Source organism: Bidens hawaiensis, unplaced genomic scaffold, assembly GCF_021521415.1.
Source record: "Bidens hawaiensis isolate Kalapana, Puna unplaced genomic scaffold, B.hawaiensis_p1.1 tig00081901_1, whole genome shotgun sequence".
In the NCBI taxonomy this organism is placed as follows: Eukaryota; Viridiplantae; Streptophyta; class Magnoliopsida; order Asterales; family Asteraceae; genus Bidens; species Bidens hawaiensis.
Window position 1 is genome coordinate 13,075 of NW_027503854.1, and position 16,051 is coordinate 29,125.

At 34.9% G+C, this 16,051-nt stretch overlaps 2 protein-coding genes and 1 pseudogene across 5 annotated transcripts; all 3 read left to right on the forward strand.

Moving 5' to 3' along the window:
- Positions 1-3,437: 3,437 nt before the first annotated feature.
- LOC143607414 (uncharacterized) lies at positions 3,438-6,254 on the forward strand. 3 transcript variants are annotated; one of them, XM_077082869.1, is made up of 6 exons: positions 3,438-3,600; positions 3,696-3,741; positions 3,836-3,912; positions 5,610-5,699; positions 5,785-5,892; positions 5,952-6,254. In XM_077082869.1, exons 1-6 carry the CDS (start codon positions 3,577-3,579, stop codon positions 6,201-6,203), a joined length of 597 nt encoding a protein of 198 aa, XP_076938984.1. In that variant the 5' UTR covers positions 3,438-3,576; the 3' UTR covers positions 6,204-6,254. The 3 variants fall into 3 exon arrangements, with proteins under 3 accessions (XP_076938984.1, XP_076938985.1, XP_076938986.1); XM_077082870.1 differs by having other exon boundaries at positions 5,785-5,886; XM_077082871.1 differs by having other exon boundaries at positions 5,610-5,693; positions 5,785-5,886.
- Positions 6,255-7,366: 1,112 nt separating this feature from the next.
- Positions 7,367-10,133, forward strand: LOC143607413 (uncharacterized). Its single transcript, XM_077082868.1, has 6 exons — positions 7,367-7,628; positions 7,696-7,810; positions 7,904-7,995; positions 8,075-8,162; positions 8,400-8,491; positions 8,689-10,133. Exons 1-6 carry the CDS (start codon positions 7,456-7,458, stop codon positions 9,923-9,925), a joined length of 1,797 nt encoding a protein of 598 aa, XP_076938983.1. The 5' UTR covers positions 7,367-7,455; the 3' UTR covers positions 9,926-10,133.
- Positions 10,134-11,060: 927 nt separating this feature from the next.
- Positions 11,061-14,155, forward strand: LOC143607412 (serine--glyoxylate aminotransferase-like; annotated as a pseudogene). Its single transcript, XR_013148966.1, has 6 exons — positions 11,061-11,181; positions 11,285-11,497; positions 12,131-12,443; positions 12,685-13,051; positions 13,143-13,352; positions 13,889-14,155. The product of XR_013148966.1 is annotated as a serine--glyoxylate aminotransferase-like (transcript).
- Positions 14,156-16,051: the final 1,896 nt, after the last annotated feature.

Consider the following 16,051-nt stretch of genomic DNA (forward strand, 5'->3'; position numbering starts at 1 on the left):
TTTCTTGAATTATCAAATTATGATTATATTTGTAAAGTAGACTATTGTAGAAAACTATCTTGAAGTTTGATGTTAATGAACCAAACTAATAAGTTATATGTTGCAGTGTGTGCCAAAGTTATTTAATATGGAGTTATTCTTGCATATGCACACTGTTGGTAGGGCTTTCAAGTCAGTTTTTCTAGGCATTTTACTTTCTTTTGAGGGGTAAATGAGTAAATTTAATTTTCACACACAATATTTAATATATGTATATGCAAAGACATAAGTTGTAATTTGTTATGATTGGTTTGATGCATTTTGCACAGAAAAGCCGAATTCTATTTTCTCTGTTGCAGTGGAGCATTGATTCTTCATCTGGGTATTTCTTTTGATTAATTCAACTACGGCTTATGCAACTAAGTTGATCATCTCTAACCATCTTACTTATTTTTATTTTTTTGCATAATCTATTCCATAGTTCACAGGTCATTGGCCAAAATGAGTATTTCATTGTTCATAGGTCAAAATAAGTTGAGTATGTTTGATTGAATAAGTGATGTATTTATAAAGTCAAAACAAGTTGGGTATGTTTGATTGAACAACTAATGCATTTATAAAGATAATTAATCTATTTATTTTATCTGTGAATTGTGGAAAGAAAGTAGAATCGACCTGGGGCGTTATAGTGAATTGGTAAATTGTCATTTCGATTATTTTAGACAATGAAATGCCACTCAAAGTACAAATCAAATTTTTTTTAACTTACCATGTTTTTGTATATTTGAGTAGGAATTAGGGATGAGATCGGTACCACCGAAATGTACTGTTCGATACCGGTGTTTCATGCAAAATTCGGGAAATACGGGTACCGTAACGTACCGTACTGGTAGCAAAAACTCAATACTTGGTACCGATTCGGTATCGACGATACCAAATTGGTACCGGATCGGTACATGTACCGATTACCAGTACCGAAAACGCTCAACCTGGTAGAAACATACACAAATTAAAATATATTTTATGTTTTATTAGTATTATCAACATGAACTTCATGTTTGATTAGAAACATGAGTCTATTATGTATCAGAGATTGTTTTGAAGAAAAGAAAATGGTGCAATTAGAAGATGAACAATTGAAACAATGGGTTAATTAGTCAAAATGTGATAATTTTGTTTTTAAGAACCGTAAAGAATACATAAATTTTAACATTTTAATTTTCCACCCCGTGTAACACATGAGTTTTTAACCTAGTTGTTAATAAATAAAGAACTGGTAATACCATTAACTCAAATGAAAACACAATTCATTGTAACAACTAACAACTAATGAATAATACCATTTTCTAGATGCTTGTGAGATGTTCTAACCCCTCGATTGCTTCCTTTAATTAATAACTTGATTTTTCATCATTTTGAATGCTCTAAGTTAATTCATTTAAGCTCCTAGCACCTATAATCATAAAATCAATCAAAGTAATCATGTTCAATATATATAAACAACTAAAACACATTTTTTTACCCCCTAATTACTAAGGACCGCAGATTCGTCTCAAGGACCATCCCACTGTAGCGCCTGTGTATCCACCATGAACAACTAAAAATAAACATGTAAGCACGTAACAGGCAAAGCATGAACAATCATTAAAACATAAACACACAATGACATTAGCATGAATCATATTTGAAATTGAAGACATGAAATAAGCGAGTAGTTAATTGTAATATATGTGCCACATCCAGAAATAATGAAAAAAATAAAAAGGGGTTATGATAAACTCACATGAAATCGTTCGCGTAATAATGTTATTTTTTAAATACAATAACGTTTTATTAATTTAAAAATAAAAAATAAGACATAAGGTAAATATTGTTTAAAAAAAAAATTGAATATGCTATCATAACGCTTTTGAAAATACTCAAAGTTTGCCTTTAGATTACAATATGTAAAATTAGCTTATTATGTGACAACTGAAACCTATGATTGAAAATTAATTTGTGCATTGAATTTGGGATGTTAAACAAAAAAATATCTCATTAGTCGTTTGTGTTCAGCTTCACGATCTCTCTTTATTGCAACTCATGTTTCTTTTCGACAACGACTTGCTGCTTGAGTGACTAGATCAAGGAATTTCATGGCTTCTTGACCATCATCATCAACTCTACTAGATGACTAGCTAGACAACTGAAACTTATAAAAATCCAGTAATATTTTTAAATATTTTGAAAGAGATGTAGAGATTTTTAGGTGTGAAAAATGGTTGGTTTATTTATAGGTCTAAATTATTATTATTATTATTATTATTATTATTATTATTATTATTATTACAATACCACCGTGGACTGAGACATTGGAGGGTGGGGTCATCGGCATCCCGTACTTGGACCCAAGCCACACGAGTATGTGCTACCCCCCTAAACGGCTTCATCCAATGGTTAAAAGTTAAAACAACACGAATAAGTCTTGTCAACGGGTGAAAGAACCCAACCCTATTGGTGCTTTAAAACATAATAATGCTTACACGTGGACATAGAGAAAAAAAACATAAATAATATATAATCGTAGCGCCTAATTCTTTTTTTTTAGTTGGCGGTATTGTATTAAACAAGGGACAAGCAAAAATCTTATAACCTAAACAACAAAAAACAAGAAACTTACATGTTTGTAATATTAAATTTACACCAATTATTCCTGTTGACAAGTAAGTCTTTTGATCTCAAACCCACCTAAAGAAAAGTTATGATATTTATCTCTTTCACTACCTTATTTGAGCTCGACCTTATGCCATTGAAGATGTTGTCTTTTCTTGCTTTTCATAAACACCATAGCGTGACCCGGGATATAGCTTGGATTATCTTGTTTATTGTTTAACTACTGTTATCGTTATCTTGTATCGTCATGACATCTGAAATTGAAAAAACATAGAATGGAGGAAGCTTACACCACCTTGAGATATTTAGCCAAAAGTTATCCGCTACAAGGCATGTAGTTAACAAATGCTTCATCACCGTCTCGTAATGCTCCGAGCAAAAAAGACACATTAATATTCCTAACATGTATGTTTCTTCTTAAAAGAGCAACCTGAGTGCCAATTCTTTTGTATTGGGATTTCCAACAAAAAAATATTAACCTTTTTCGGAACCGAATTAACCCATTCATATCCGCGGATGCCGTCCATAAGGATATGCGTAGTGGGGCGGCAAAATGTTGGATTTGAGCGAGAACACCGCCCGCAGGCGATAGTAGGCGAAGGGGGGGGGGATGTATTTGTCGCCGGCTGTGTGAATGAAGGTGCTGAAGTGACAATGAACTATGATTTTTGGGCTACAACACCGGCTCCAGGCTACATATCGCTCTCCTTAGCCACGTGTCAAAAATCCCCTCGTTTTATAATTGCACATAGCCTAACCATTTGACAACATCGTAAGTGCGGCCAACGAACCCAAGCCCAATCCCACATCAATTGAATACATTAGCCTGTCGTAGCAGTCGTCTGTAACTTTACATTACCACCCCTAATTCTAATTCTAATTCTAATTCTAATTCTAATTCTTCTTCTTCAAGAGTCAAAAACCCCAAATTCAACCTGCTGCCGAATGGCTGAATCATCATCATCACATGTACAGTCCCTGCAAAGTTTCGATTTTTATGTTGTTTGTGTGTGTGTGTGTATATATCTATGTATGTGGTCATTTGATTTCATTTTGAATTTCAGGTGATTTCAGATCTTTCCTCACCACCCACCATTCCAATAAACAATGGTACCCTTTTAGTTTTATTTTATGTGGGTGTAATCAGTAATGTAACCAAATGATTCTGATTTATTATTGTTATTATGTTTGGATATGAATGTAGGCAAGAGAGGTGCAGAGGAGGATGTTGAGCTTCAAGTTTACAAGAAGAAGCATAAGAAAACAGAAGAACAAAACAAGGTTTTTTTTTTTTTTTTTTATGGGTTATAATAATAATAATAATAATGTATGTTTGAACAATAGGATTAAGTGCTTATTTTCTTTGATAATAAGTTATTCATTTAGCATATGCCCCCTTTGTAGATAGATTAGCAACATTATGTCTTTTGGGAACTTTAAGTTTCTTAGGTATCTAACCGACTGATAGGATTGATCGGGTGTTTGCGTTTATGTATGCATATTTGAGTTCAAGATTAAAACAAAGAGAGGTCCGTTATGTTCTGGCATTGGATCTCATAGCAGCCGTCCCTTGTAAGTTGTTGGCTATTAGAAAATGAAGTCACCATAACGGGTGTTTTGTTATTCGTTTTCTTTAAGAGTAGACATTGGGAGAATTCTAAGATAGATAAGTATTGGCAACTTGAATTGATCATCTAGTTATAAAGATGCTATTATCATAGATTTAGGTACGCAACAGTTGTTACATAACAAAAATGCCTGTTCTGTTGAATCTCGAACTTGCCAATTTTCTAAACTAACACAATGTTCCCTGCACTCTCAAATGATGCCGAGTCAAAGCTTTTGACCTTGCTGAATAATATGGTATACTGTAGTTGTTTATTTCAAGCCATGGAATGACTGATCCAGCCAGCCAAAGAGCCCTTGTTAAGAAGAAAGATCCTTCATGGTGTTCCGCATTTGCGAGTGGATTATTGATTAACAAACGGCCCAATTTTTCATGGAGGCCACTTTTTTTTTAAATCTGGATTATCCGGTTTCTGGTTTGAGCTGGTGGCATAAAAAAGATTTCTTTCCACACATGCCCATGCCGCTTTTCACTTTGACCAATGATATATCCTGCGCTAGGATGTTCTCATTTTTACGACATATTTTATTTTCAGCAGCAGTTGGGAACTTGGGATAGCCTAACTGAGGCCCAAATTCTCTAGTCAATCAGCTGGTTATTAACCAGAAGAGCTAAGATCGAGTGGATTCTTCAATGGCCTGCTCCTGGGCATAACAGGTTATTAACTAGACGAGCAAAGATCTAGTGAGTTTATCTATCCAATCACTCGCCAAAAAGCAAGGATCTTTGTTTTTGTCTGATGTCATTCAGTTTCTCTCTAGGTTTTGAAATTGAGTACTCGCAGCAGTCTATTGATTGCTTCAGCAAAGTTTCATTCGATCAGCAGCACCTTACTAAGTTGACTTTTGAAACAGAAGTCATCACCATTAACCATACAAAGTTGGACTATTTCTTACAAACCAGAAGCTCAGTTTGCCACACTTTTATATTCTTTTTATCTTTAGCTACAAAAATATTTCAAACTCTCGCCCTTTGGTTGATGACAAATTATTCTACAAGGGGTGTTGCTAATTTCTTCCAACTTCCAACTCTTCAACATTTGTTCACCTTGCATTCTACATTTTTATAATGGGATTACTAAAGTCTGACGGTCTAAGTGTATGAAGCCGTGCTAGTAGCAGGCTTGGGAACACACACACACACACACATTTGATTTATGTCTAACAACGCTATTACTACAATAAGCTTTCAGTGATATAGCATGTAAAGGCTAAAATGTATTAAAGTATTCACCAAATTTCCCCCCTTACACTAACTCAATGATCATGGTAATATACTGTATAATTTTGGTTGGTTTGACATGATTCAGTAGTTTTTTTCGTCTTCTGAGTATTTGAATTTTTATTTATAGGCTACACCTGTAAATGTAGCAGTAACTACCCAAGATGCAAATGAGTCTATGCAAGAAGATGATAATACTTCCCCAAATAAGAGTGTAAGGGTACTAATTTGGCCTTTTGTATTCTTTGAGTGTTTGAATGACTATTTTCTTTTTTTTTTCTGAGTATTTGAAGTTTTATTTATAGGCTCCATCTGTAAATGTAGCAGCAACTACACATGACGCAAACGAGTCTATGCGAGAAGATGAAAATGAAGATGATAATGATAATACTTCCCCAAAGAAGAGTGTAAGGGTACTCATTTAGCCCTTTTATATTCTTTTGAGTGCTTGAATGACGATTTGGTATGGTAGGTTGAAGCAGCTCCAGTTGCAGAAACTACGCAGGATGACGCAGAAAGATCTAGCATCTCTAATGAGTATGAGGAAGATCACCAACATTTAGAATCCCCAAAGACAAGTGTAAGTACTATTTGCATTTTCATCATCACTTTTCAGACAATTTTTAATTTTACTTTCAGGAAGATAATGGTTGGTAAATTTAGCTTTGTAATGGCCTCTAGTTATGAAAATGCAGTTTTCAGTTATGAAATGGTCTTTAGTTAATAAGGATGCACCGTTTAGATGTCTATCAAATATCACGTCAACGTTTCATGATCCTTTAGCATGATGGGACGTGTAACATAACACACAATTTGTGAGAGAATGATAAGATCCCAAATCTTGGTCAAAGATGTTATTGAAAAAGGGGGAAAGTGAGTAAATGAGATGCTGAAGATTAGGGCCAGTTATTATTCTATTAGCTAAATTTTAGGGTCGGTTATTATTATGTTGATGCTTATTTATATTATTTGTTCTAGGTTTAGGGGAGGGGGGGCAATGTTTATGTTTATGAATTTACTTGGTTAAAATCCTTGTAATGGAGATCTAATCCTTCTCGAATAGGATTAATTGGAGAATAGCCCATCTCGAATCGGGCCAACTATCCTTTAATTTCTTGTTTAAGTTTTGGGTATCTATCAGAGAATACTTTATCTTTGTTTTCTGTAGTCCTGAATTACACGTTTTCTCTCCTTTAGAAAGGACAATTCTGATTTTGGCAACAAAAATACTTTTAATTGAGAGATGCTACCAAAAAATATTTCCTAAGATAAAAGTGTGATTTGCATCAACTTAAATCTGTAATCTAGAATAAAGCAACTTGAAGTGATGTTGGATCGTTACCCTAACTTAAAAAAAAACTTCACTTGAAGTGCTATCCTTAAAACTTCTATTAGTCTCTCAACACCATTTACTTAGCCAGTGCATTTTAACATGAAAGATGGATGTTTTGCGAGTCACAAGCAGCTCAAGATAATGTGGTCCTTGAAATAGTCTAATAACTAGTGTGTAGGTTGTTAGGCACTTAGGTGTATTAGGTAACGGGCCAAAATGGGTCACTTCATAGGGTGTGGTTGGGTTGGACCTTCAGCACTACTTTCCGTCTCTTTTTGAACTTTATAACAGAAAATATAGCTTAAGTTAAGTACAAGGAATTTTATTTTGTATACTTGTATTCATTTAAAAACACTTTGTTTGACTTTGACTTCTCGCTTTTTCATTGATTTATTTTACTCTATCCACTTGATTTTTTAGGCATAAAACATAAAGTTTAATCAACGTTTGGGTAATGTGTTGAAATTGGAGCTTCTATTTGTAAATATGTTGAGCTTCTATCTGTAAATTTATTTTACTCTTTCCTTTTTTTTATTTTTTATCTTTAAACTATATTATTTGTTTTACTGATTTTTTCTTTGGTTGTACATGGAGCTTTTTTGGTTGTATATGGAGATAAGAAATCTCATAAATAGGATACTTCATGCTTTTTATGGTTAAATCATTGTTGGATATTCACATACATCCTCTTAAACGTTTGGTGCAGCCTCTCAAAGCTAGTGAGTTGCTTGATCATCCAACGACAGAACACCATGACATGGACGCAAAAACTTTGTTTCTTGGCAACTTAAGTTTTCAAATTGAAGAAGACGATGTGTAAGCACTTTTATCTTTTGCCTCTTCTTTTGTATTTTGTTGTTTGACAATTTATTTAACACTATAGAAGGGATTTCTTCAAAAATGCTGGCGAAATTGCTGACATCCGTTTTGGCATTAAAGATGACCGATTCTTGGGCTATGGCCACATTGAGTTTACCACCGTCGAAGCAGCTCAAGAGGTAGGTACCATTAAGTTAGTGCCACATATGAACACAAAAGTTATAATTATTTATCTGATAATAACAAGGCTTTATGTATTTTGTTTTGCCAAGGCTCTGAAACTAAATAGAGAGGTGCTACTAGATCGGCGAGTTACAGTTGCTATGCAAAGGCGGCAACGAGGTGCGTACACACCGGTTAACAGGTATCATGGCCTGACAATATATATTATGAGTCTAAAATTAAATATCTGAACTGTCTACTTATCTATTTACTGAATGTAGCATGGACAAGTCTAAGCAAAGGAGTGGTCATCCTCAAGTTAAAACTATATACGTTCGGGGATTTGAATGTAGTGACGGTTTCAACAATGTACGTTTATGTCAAATGTAATCTTGCAAACAAATACTTTTATTCGGCATCAATCATTTAGAGGTGTCTAAATTTGTACATTTGTTATAAATAGTTAGTGGGTCCAAATACTATTTCTTCGATAATAATCTGGTTTCTTGAATAAAATGGTTTAGGAGGAGGTTAATACATCCTTTTAAGATAATTTTTCTTATTTATCAGGAGTTTAGAGAGATAAATGCTTTGTATTTTGTGCAGATTAAGAGTGCACTTGAAAAGCATTTTGGGAAATGTGGAGATATTGCACGACTGGACATACCCAAAGACTACCAGACTGGGGCTCCTAGAGGGTTTGCTTTCTTCTCATGCCTTGGACTCGCTTTTTAAATTTTGATGCTTACAGAAAAAAATATTCAATTTTTTTTGTAAAAAAGCAAGTCCTATGTTTTCTTTTTTTGCTGTTTTCTTTTTTAGCTACTTTTTTTTAATTAATTTGAGTGGTTAGAAATACCACCAACTTGACACGGATCCTTGTTTTTTTGTGCAGAGTTGCTTTTATTGAGTTTAGTGACAGTAATGGGTTCCGTGAAGCTTTGGGACTTGATGGATCTGAAGTTGGAGGCAGCAGGCTAACTGTTGAGGAAGCCAGAAAGCAAAAAGGTGATGTCCGTGAAGGATATGGTGGCTGGAGTAGCTCTTATGTTAGAGAAAGTGGGTCTGGTCGTGGCACTTATGTTAGAGAAAGTGGGTCTGGTCGCGGCTCTAATGTTAGAGAAAGCGGGTCTAGTGGTGGCTGGAGTGGCTCTAATGTTACAAAAAGCGGGTCTGGTGGTGGCTGGAGTGGCTCTAATGTTAGGGAAAGCCGATCTAGTGGTGGCTGGAGTGGCTCTAATGTTACAAAAACCGGTTCTGTTGGTGGCTGGAGTGGTTCTAATGTTACAAAAAGCGGGTCTGGTGGTGGCTGGAGTGGCTCTAATGTTAGAGAAAGCGGGTCTGGTGGCGGCTGGAGTGGCAAGTATGTTAGAGAAAGCGGGTCTGGTGGTGGCTCTTATGTTAGAGAAAATGGGTTTGGTCGTGGCACTTATGTTAGAGAAAGTGGGTTTGGTCGTGGCTCTCATGTCAGAGAACACGGGTCTGGTGGTGGCTCTTATGCCAGAGAAAGTGGGTCTAGTGCTGGCTCTTATGTTAGAGAAAGCGGGTCTAGTGCTGGCTCTTATGTTAGAGAAAGCAGGTCTAGTGGTGGCTGGACTGGTTCTCATGCCAGAGAAAGCGGGTCTAGTGGTGGGTGGAGTGGCTCTCATGCCAGAGAAAGCGGGTCTGGTGGTGGGTGGAGTGGCTCTTATGCCAGAGAAAACGGGTCTGGTGGTGGTTGGAGTGGCTCTCATGTTAGAGAAAGCGGGTCTGGTCGTGGCTCTTATGTTAGAGAAAGAGGGTCCAGTGGTGGCTCTAGTTTTAGAGAAACTGGATCTAGTGATGGCCGGGGTGGGTCTTATGTTAGAGAAAGCGGGGGGTCTAGTGGTTGGCGTAGAGAAAGTGAGTATAGTAGCAAATGGCGTGGGGAAAGTGGTTATGATAGAGTCTCGCATGCTGAAAATGGCTCTAGCAGTGGTTGGCGTAAAGAGAGTAGCTATGGTCGTGGTGGCGGTGGTTATGGTTATGATGGTGGCTTGGGTAGAGGAAGTGGATTTAGTGGTGGTAGGTTTAGCAGTAGCGGTGTGGGTAGAGGCAGCATCCACCGTGTGGGCAGTTATTATAGTGGCAGCAGAAGAGGCGGACGGCCATGAACAAGCAGTTGGGTTTATCCCTCAATTTTCCTGATGATATCAAAAGCTCCATAGTGTCTTTTCTAATTGCTACACTCATCTGCTTGTACGACTGCAAACAAAGTCGACCTTTTTTATGATGCATATCGTATTTTCTTGCGCTATCTATTATTGATTCTTTTGTTCCTCATGGTTTTTATCAATAGAAACATATAAATTACATTTTCAACATTATTGTCAATAAGTTTTTAAGCTCGAGTTTGAGGGACACAACCTGTGTGTGTGAACTATAAAATGTGCGTATCGATTTCATTATGCTCTGTGTGGGTATGACCGTATGACACACCTGACCGGATTAGCTGATTAGAGAGACGACACGAAGAAGAGCTCTAGTTCGGTTTAAGTAACAAGGACTTGTGTGATGACCAAGTATAGGCATCATAAAGTAAACACCAATATGTATAGTGATCGTCGATCAAGATTTATTTTCACTATCCGACTTTTCTCTAGGCTTGATAGAGAACATAGTCACAAACGTCTCACTAACAGTGATTATTGTTGGAGTTAAGTCCAAAACTTGAGTAATGGGTCGGGAAGGTGAGGCCGGTTCGAGCTAATGAATCAATCTTGTTAATTAATTAATTACTGCAATTAGAGATAATTATCTATTTTATTTGTTAGATAGAGATGAAATTTTATTTAATAAATAAATAGGAGTTTGTGTTTGTCTATGATTATAATCGAGGCTCTTTATCACTCCAATGAATTCATTTTAGGGTTAATGGGAGAATGAGTTATTATCATGTTTAATTGCTTCTCTCTTTGTTCTAGAGCATAAACGCGAAAATAGTGGGCACGATACATTGGCGTCGTTGCCATTTTTTGTTTAATTTCAACTTTATTTAGGCACCTTTATAAAATTTAAGTTTAATTATTTTAGTTTTTAATGTTGTAACTGTTTTTTTTAAATTAACAAAAAAGTGTTTTATTTATGAAAATGAAACACGAGAGTTATAAATCCTTTGTGACAGTTGGTATGACTATGAGTCTATGAGGATATATAGGATGAGACCGAGTATGTGGCAAAAGCACATACGTAGATATATATATATATATATCTACGTATATATAACACGTTACCCGTAGAACTGAAAATGAGGCTCACTTGGAGTTCTTATCTGTTGCTGGGACCCACCTCATCTCCCGCCATCTTATAAATTCCACAGATTTTGGATTATTCATTTTCAGTCTCACACCCCAGGCCAATCACTCATCAAGTAATCTCTATTCACTTCTTCATGCCAAATATTTATATTGGTTCATGAATTGTTGTCTTATTTTTGGTAGCTTTTAGTTTTCTAATATGTTTTTAATTAATAGGGGGCAAAGATGGACTACATTTATGCACCTGGAAGGAATCATCTGTTTGTTCCGGGACCTGTTAACATCCCGGAACAAGTTCTTCGTGCAATGAACCGAAACAACGAGGACTATCGCTCCCCTGCCGTCCCCGCCTTGACTAAAACTTTACTTGAGGATGTTAAGAAGATTTTTAAGACCATTTCTGGGACTCCTTTTCTTATCCCACTACAGGTACATACGCCTTTTACAACTTATGATCATTCGGTTAGGTTTCCTTTGTAATTATACTTATGATGTTTATGTAAATATATATGATTAGTGACACATAATACCTTACAGAGTTTTAACTATTCAATACCGGCTTATAGGCTTGTAAACAAACACAACGTTCATTTAACTTTACACGGACAAATGATCGAACGTAAATAGTTAAATGAATGAGGTTTTCTTGTTCATGTTCGTTCGTTAAGAAAATGAGTGTGTCTATGTTTGTTTATATTCGTTCGTTAACGATATAAACAAACAGTTCACGAACGTAAGACTATATGTAATGAGTGAACGTAACTGAGCTAATCCCGATTATAAGTAAATGTGAACAACAATGTGTTAGGGTTAGAAAGTTACAAAAACTATATTGTAATGAGCCTAAAAAAATATAAATAAGTATATTAATGCAAGCGAACTTAAAACAAACATAAATTATCAACAAACATAAATGAATGAACAAGACATTTGATCATGTTCGTTCATTTAACTAAATGAGTAAATGACAAAAATTTTGTTCACCAACGGTTCACTAAACATTTATGTCATTTACAAGCCTACTGGCTTATTATGCTATCATTAGGTTTATTCAAAGTGAAGTTCAAATGTTGTAGTTAACTCTGTACAGGTACTGGTGCATGGGAAAGTGCACTAACAAACACCTTGTCTCCTGGAGACCGAATTGTGTCGTTTATCATCGGTCAATTCAGTTTGCTTTGGGTAGATCAACAGAAACGCCTCGGATTCAATGTTGACGTGGTGGAAAGCGAGTGGGGTCGGGGTGCTGACTTGGATGTTCTAGCATCAAAAGTGGCTGCAGATACTGCTCATACTATCAAAGCCATATGCATAGTTCACAACGAGACCGCCACAGGAGTTACTAACAACTTGGCTTCCGTAAGGAAAATACTTGGTAAAATAAAGTTTTGATTACTTTCATTTTTAATGAATCTCTAAACTAACTGATAATAATGATAATAACAACCAGTGGAATTCATCACACAATGTGGCAGTAATTTAGTTTTATTTATTTATTTATTTATTTTTTTAATCAAAATTAAAAAATAAAAACTTTGTGGCTAAACTTCAGAATACAAATTTTTTTTTGGTCAATATAGATAGTAATAATAAATTTTTTGGTTGATGAATTTCAGATGAGTATCAGCATCCCGCGCTGTTTTTAGTGGACGGTGTGTCATCAATATGCGCTCTGGATTTCCGCATGGATGAATGGGGTGTAGATGTGGCGTTAACAGGGTCTCAGAAAGCGGTTTCGCTTCCGACTGGTGTGGGGATTGTGTGTGCAAGCCCCAAAGCTATCGAGGCGTCTGAAAGTGCAAAATCACTTCGGGTTTTCTTTGACTGGAAGGACTACTTGAAGTTCTACAAGATGGGGACTTATTGGCCTTACACTCCATCTATACAACTTTTGTATGGTCTTAAAGCAGCTCTTGATCTCATTTTTGAAGAAGGATTGGATAATGTCATTGCGAGGCACGCTCGTCTTGGAAAAGCCACAAGGTAAGTAAACTGTAACTGTAAGTCTAACTAACTAACTAACTAACTAACTAACTAACCATAAGTAACTCTTGATGGATCGTACTTTTAACAGGCTAGCTGTTGAAGCATGGGTTTGAAACACTGCACCCAAAGTGAGGAATGGTTCAGTGACACCGTGACAGCAGTGGTTGTTCCTCCACATATTGATAGTTCTGAAATCGTTAGAAGAGGATGGAAGAGATATAACTTAAGCTTGGGTCTCGGCCTTAACAAAGTCGCTGGAAAGGTCTTTAGAATAGGACACCTTGGCCACGTAAATGATGTAAGCATACCTCCCTCCTCTAGGGGTGTAAACGAGCCGAGCCCGAGCTCAACTATGCTTGAGCCCAACTCATTTTGACTTACGAGAGCTTGAGCTCAACTAGGCTTGAGCTCGATCTCATTTATTATTTATTAATTAACTTATATGCATTTTTAATTATTATTATGTAAATAATAATTTATATATATAACATGATATATATATTATAAAGTTATTTCTATCATAAATTTATATATAATAAATATTATTATATAAATATATTTCATACATCAAATAAAATTTATATAGATAATAGGTTGGCGAGCCAGCTCGAGCTCTATAATTGAAGTTTGGGCTCATTTAATAAACAAACTTATTTTAAGGTTCGAGCCTGTTTAAGTTCGGCTCAATTCGATCTTTTAACGAGCCGATCTTGAGTAGCTGGCTTGGCTTGTTTATACCCCTATCCATCTTTTTCTCCAACCTTTTTGTTTTATTTTATTTATTTATTTATTTATTATGTTTAAAAATAATTTGGGTGTTGTTTGTGCATGTAGCTGCAACTGCTGGGGTGTCTTGCAGGGTGGAGATGGTGCTCAAGGATGTCGGTTACCCGGTGAAGCTCGGGAGTGGAGTGGCTGCGGCTTGTGAATACCTACAAAACAACATACCAATGATTCCATCAGGATTTGAAATTTGAGTTCTTCATGTGTATGTCAGTATGTATTTGTTTATGTATATGTATGCATGTTCTCTTGTTGTAAAGAACACTTACTAAATTAAGCTCTCTTCCGTTTATAAATTCTACTTGTTTTTCTTCTTCACATCTCATTTGCTTTCCTTTTGAATGATGGTTGATGAGAATCATTAAATAGTTACACATTAATGGGCCATTTTAGCAGAGGGTGGTGGTTTGATATATATGGTCAAATGCACACGAAAGCTGAGTAATAAAAAACGTAAATATAAAAAATAATATTGTGCACACACTTGTGGATGAATAAATATTTATGTTTCTATTTAAGATCATGTGTAATTTACACATTAAGTGGGTGTTTGGCCTAGCTTATATTGTTGTGTTTATGCTTATATCTTTTGAAGTTTATAACTTATTTTATATCATTTAATAAACTCTTTTTAAGTGTTTTGATTAGCTTATATTCTACAAGTTGATTATACATCTTAATAAGTTGTTAAATCTATCATTTTTTATTTGTTATAGTAATAAGTTACTTCAATATTATTAATCCATCACCATTTGAAGGCAAATGAGTAATTTACCCCCTTAAACAAAGAAGCTTCTTCAAATAAGCTAAAAAACCATCTTCAAATAAGCTTATTCAGGGGGTGTTTGGCGTAGCTTTTATTTTCTAGCTTATGCTTATATTTTAAAGTAGCTTATAGCTTATTTTCTATTATTTGATAAACTATTTCTTAGTGTTTGGATTAGCTTATATTATACAAGTTGATTATACGTCTTAATAAGTTGTTAAATCCATCATTCTTTAATTTGTTTTAGTAATAAGTTGCTTCAATATTATTAATACATCTTCAAATGGTAATTTACCCCCTTAAACAAATAAGCTTATTCAAATAAGCTAAAAAACCATCTTCAAATAAGCTTATCAAAATTAGCTTATATAAGCTTATAAGCATAAGCTAAAAAAGCTAAACCAAACACTAAGTTAAGCTTATTTTATAAAAAAAGCTAAAAAAGCTATAAGCTTTACTAAAAAAGCTAGGCCAAACACCCCCTCAAATTAGCTTATATAAGCTTATAAGCCTAAGTTAAAAAAGCTAAACCAAACACCAAATTAAGCTTATATTATAAAAATAAAAGCTAAAAAAGCTAGGCCAAACACACTCTAAGTAACGTCTCTACTCTCTGCACATCATCATGTAGGGGTGTTATACACCATTTTGGGCCAAGCACCAACGGGCAGTAAGGGGGACAATGCCATTGGGCTTGGGTGTGGGGCATCAACCTTCCAACTCATAATTTATATATATATATATAAAACTATTGTGTTTTAGTTACAAAATGTGTTTTTAAGGTAAAATTTAATTCGATTCCACATACTTACGTGGTAGTAACGTGACGGTCTTTTAGTTAAACATAACACGCAGTATAATATTTAAAACAAAACAAAATAAACTAAAAGAATTATGTAAATTATAATTTTTAAACCAAACAAAATTATATAAATTAGATGTATAAATATATAAGCAAATAAAAAAATAGAAAGAAAAGGAAAATAAATCACAATACCGAATATTTCATTAGCTTGTTTCATAACAACTTTAGAATGCCCAATCCCCTAAACGATTTCAAAAAATGCTTGTTTAATCTTTATCATTTTCTTCTGATTTTTCTTGACATTTAGTCATATACTAATTAGCTTTACTGATATTATTTTAATACCTTTTGATTTACTAAACTGGCATTCTGTATGTTTGATACTATACATGTTACATACCAAGAGAAAGCTTTGGAGTCGAGTCTCACTTTAAACAACCTCCCTATCTTGCAGGGCAGAGGAATACCAATACCCCACCTCAAATTAACGCATCTCTCTATATAATAAACAAGTGGATTTCCATAAAAATCTCACTTTGTTTTTTACCAAATTTCTTTAAATTGCCACATGGCATTTCCTAATTATTTTTAACTATTTTAACTCTTTATATAATAAACAAATTTGGTCCATCAAATTCTTCTT

Bases quoted from the DNA above. Each gene is read 5' to 3' on its own strand.
- LOC143607414 (XM_077082869.1), top strand. From the start codon at position 3,577: ATGGCTGAATCATCATCATCACAT. The intron at 3,601-3,695 runs GTACAGTCCCTG...TTTGAATTTCAG, and splicing joins CTGAATCATCATCATCACAT to GTGATTTCAGATCTTTCCTC. The intron at 5,893-5,951 runs GTACTCATTTAG...TTGGTATGGTAG, and splicing joins CCCCAAAGAAGAGTGTAAGG to GTTGAAGCAGCTCCAGTTGC.
- LOC143607413 (XM_077082868.1), top strand. From the start codon at position 7,456: ATGCTTTTTATGGTTAAATCATTGTTGGATATTCACATACATCCTCTT. The intron at 7,811-7,903 runs GTAGGTACCATT...TGTTTTGCCAAG, and splicing joins CCGTCGAAGCAGCTCAAGAG to GCTCTGAAACTAAATAGAGA. The intron at 8,163-8,399 runs GTACGTTTATGT...TATTTTGTGCAG, and splicing joins GTAGTGACGGTTTCAACAAT to ATTAAGAGTGCACTTGAAAA.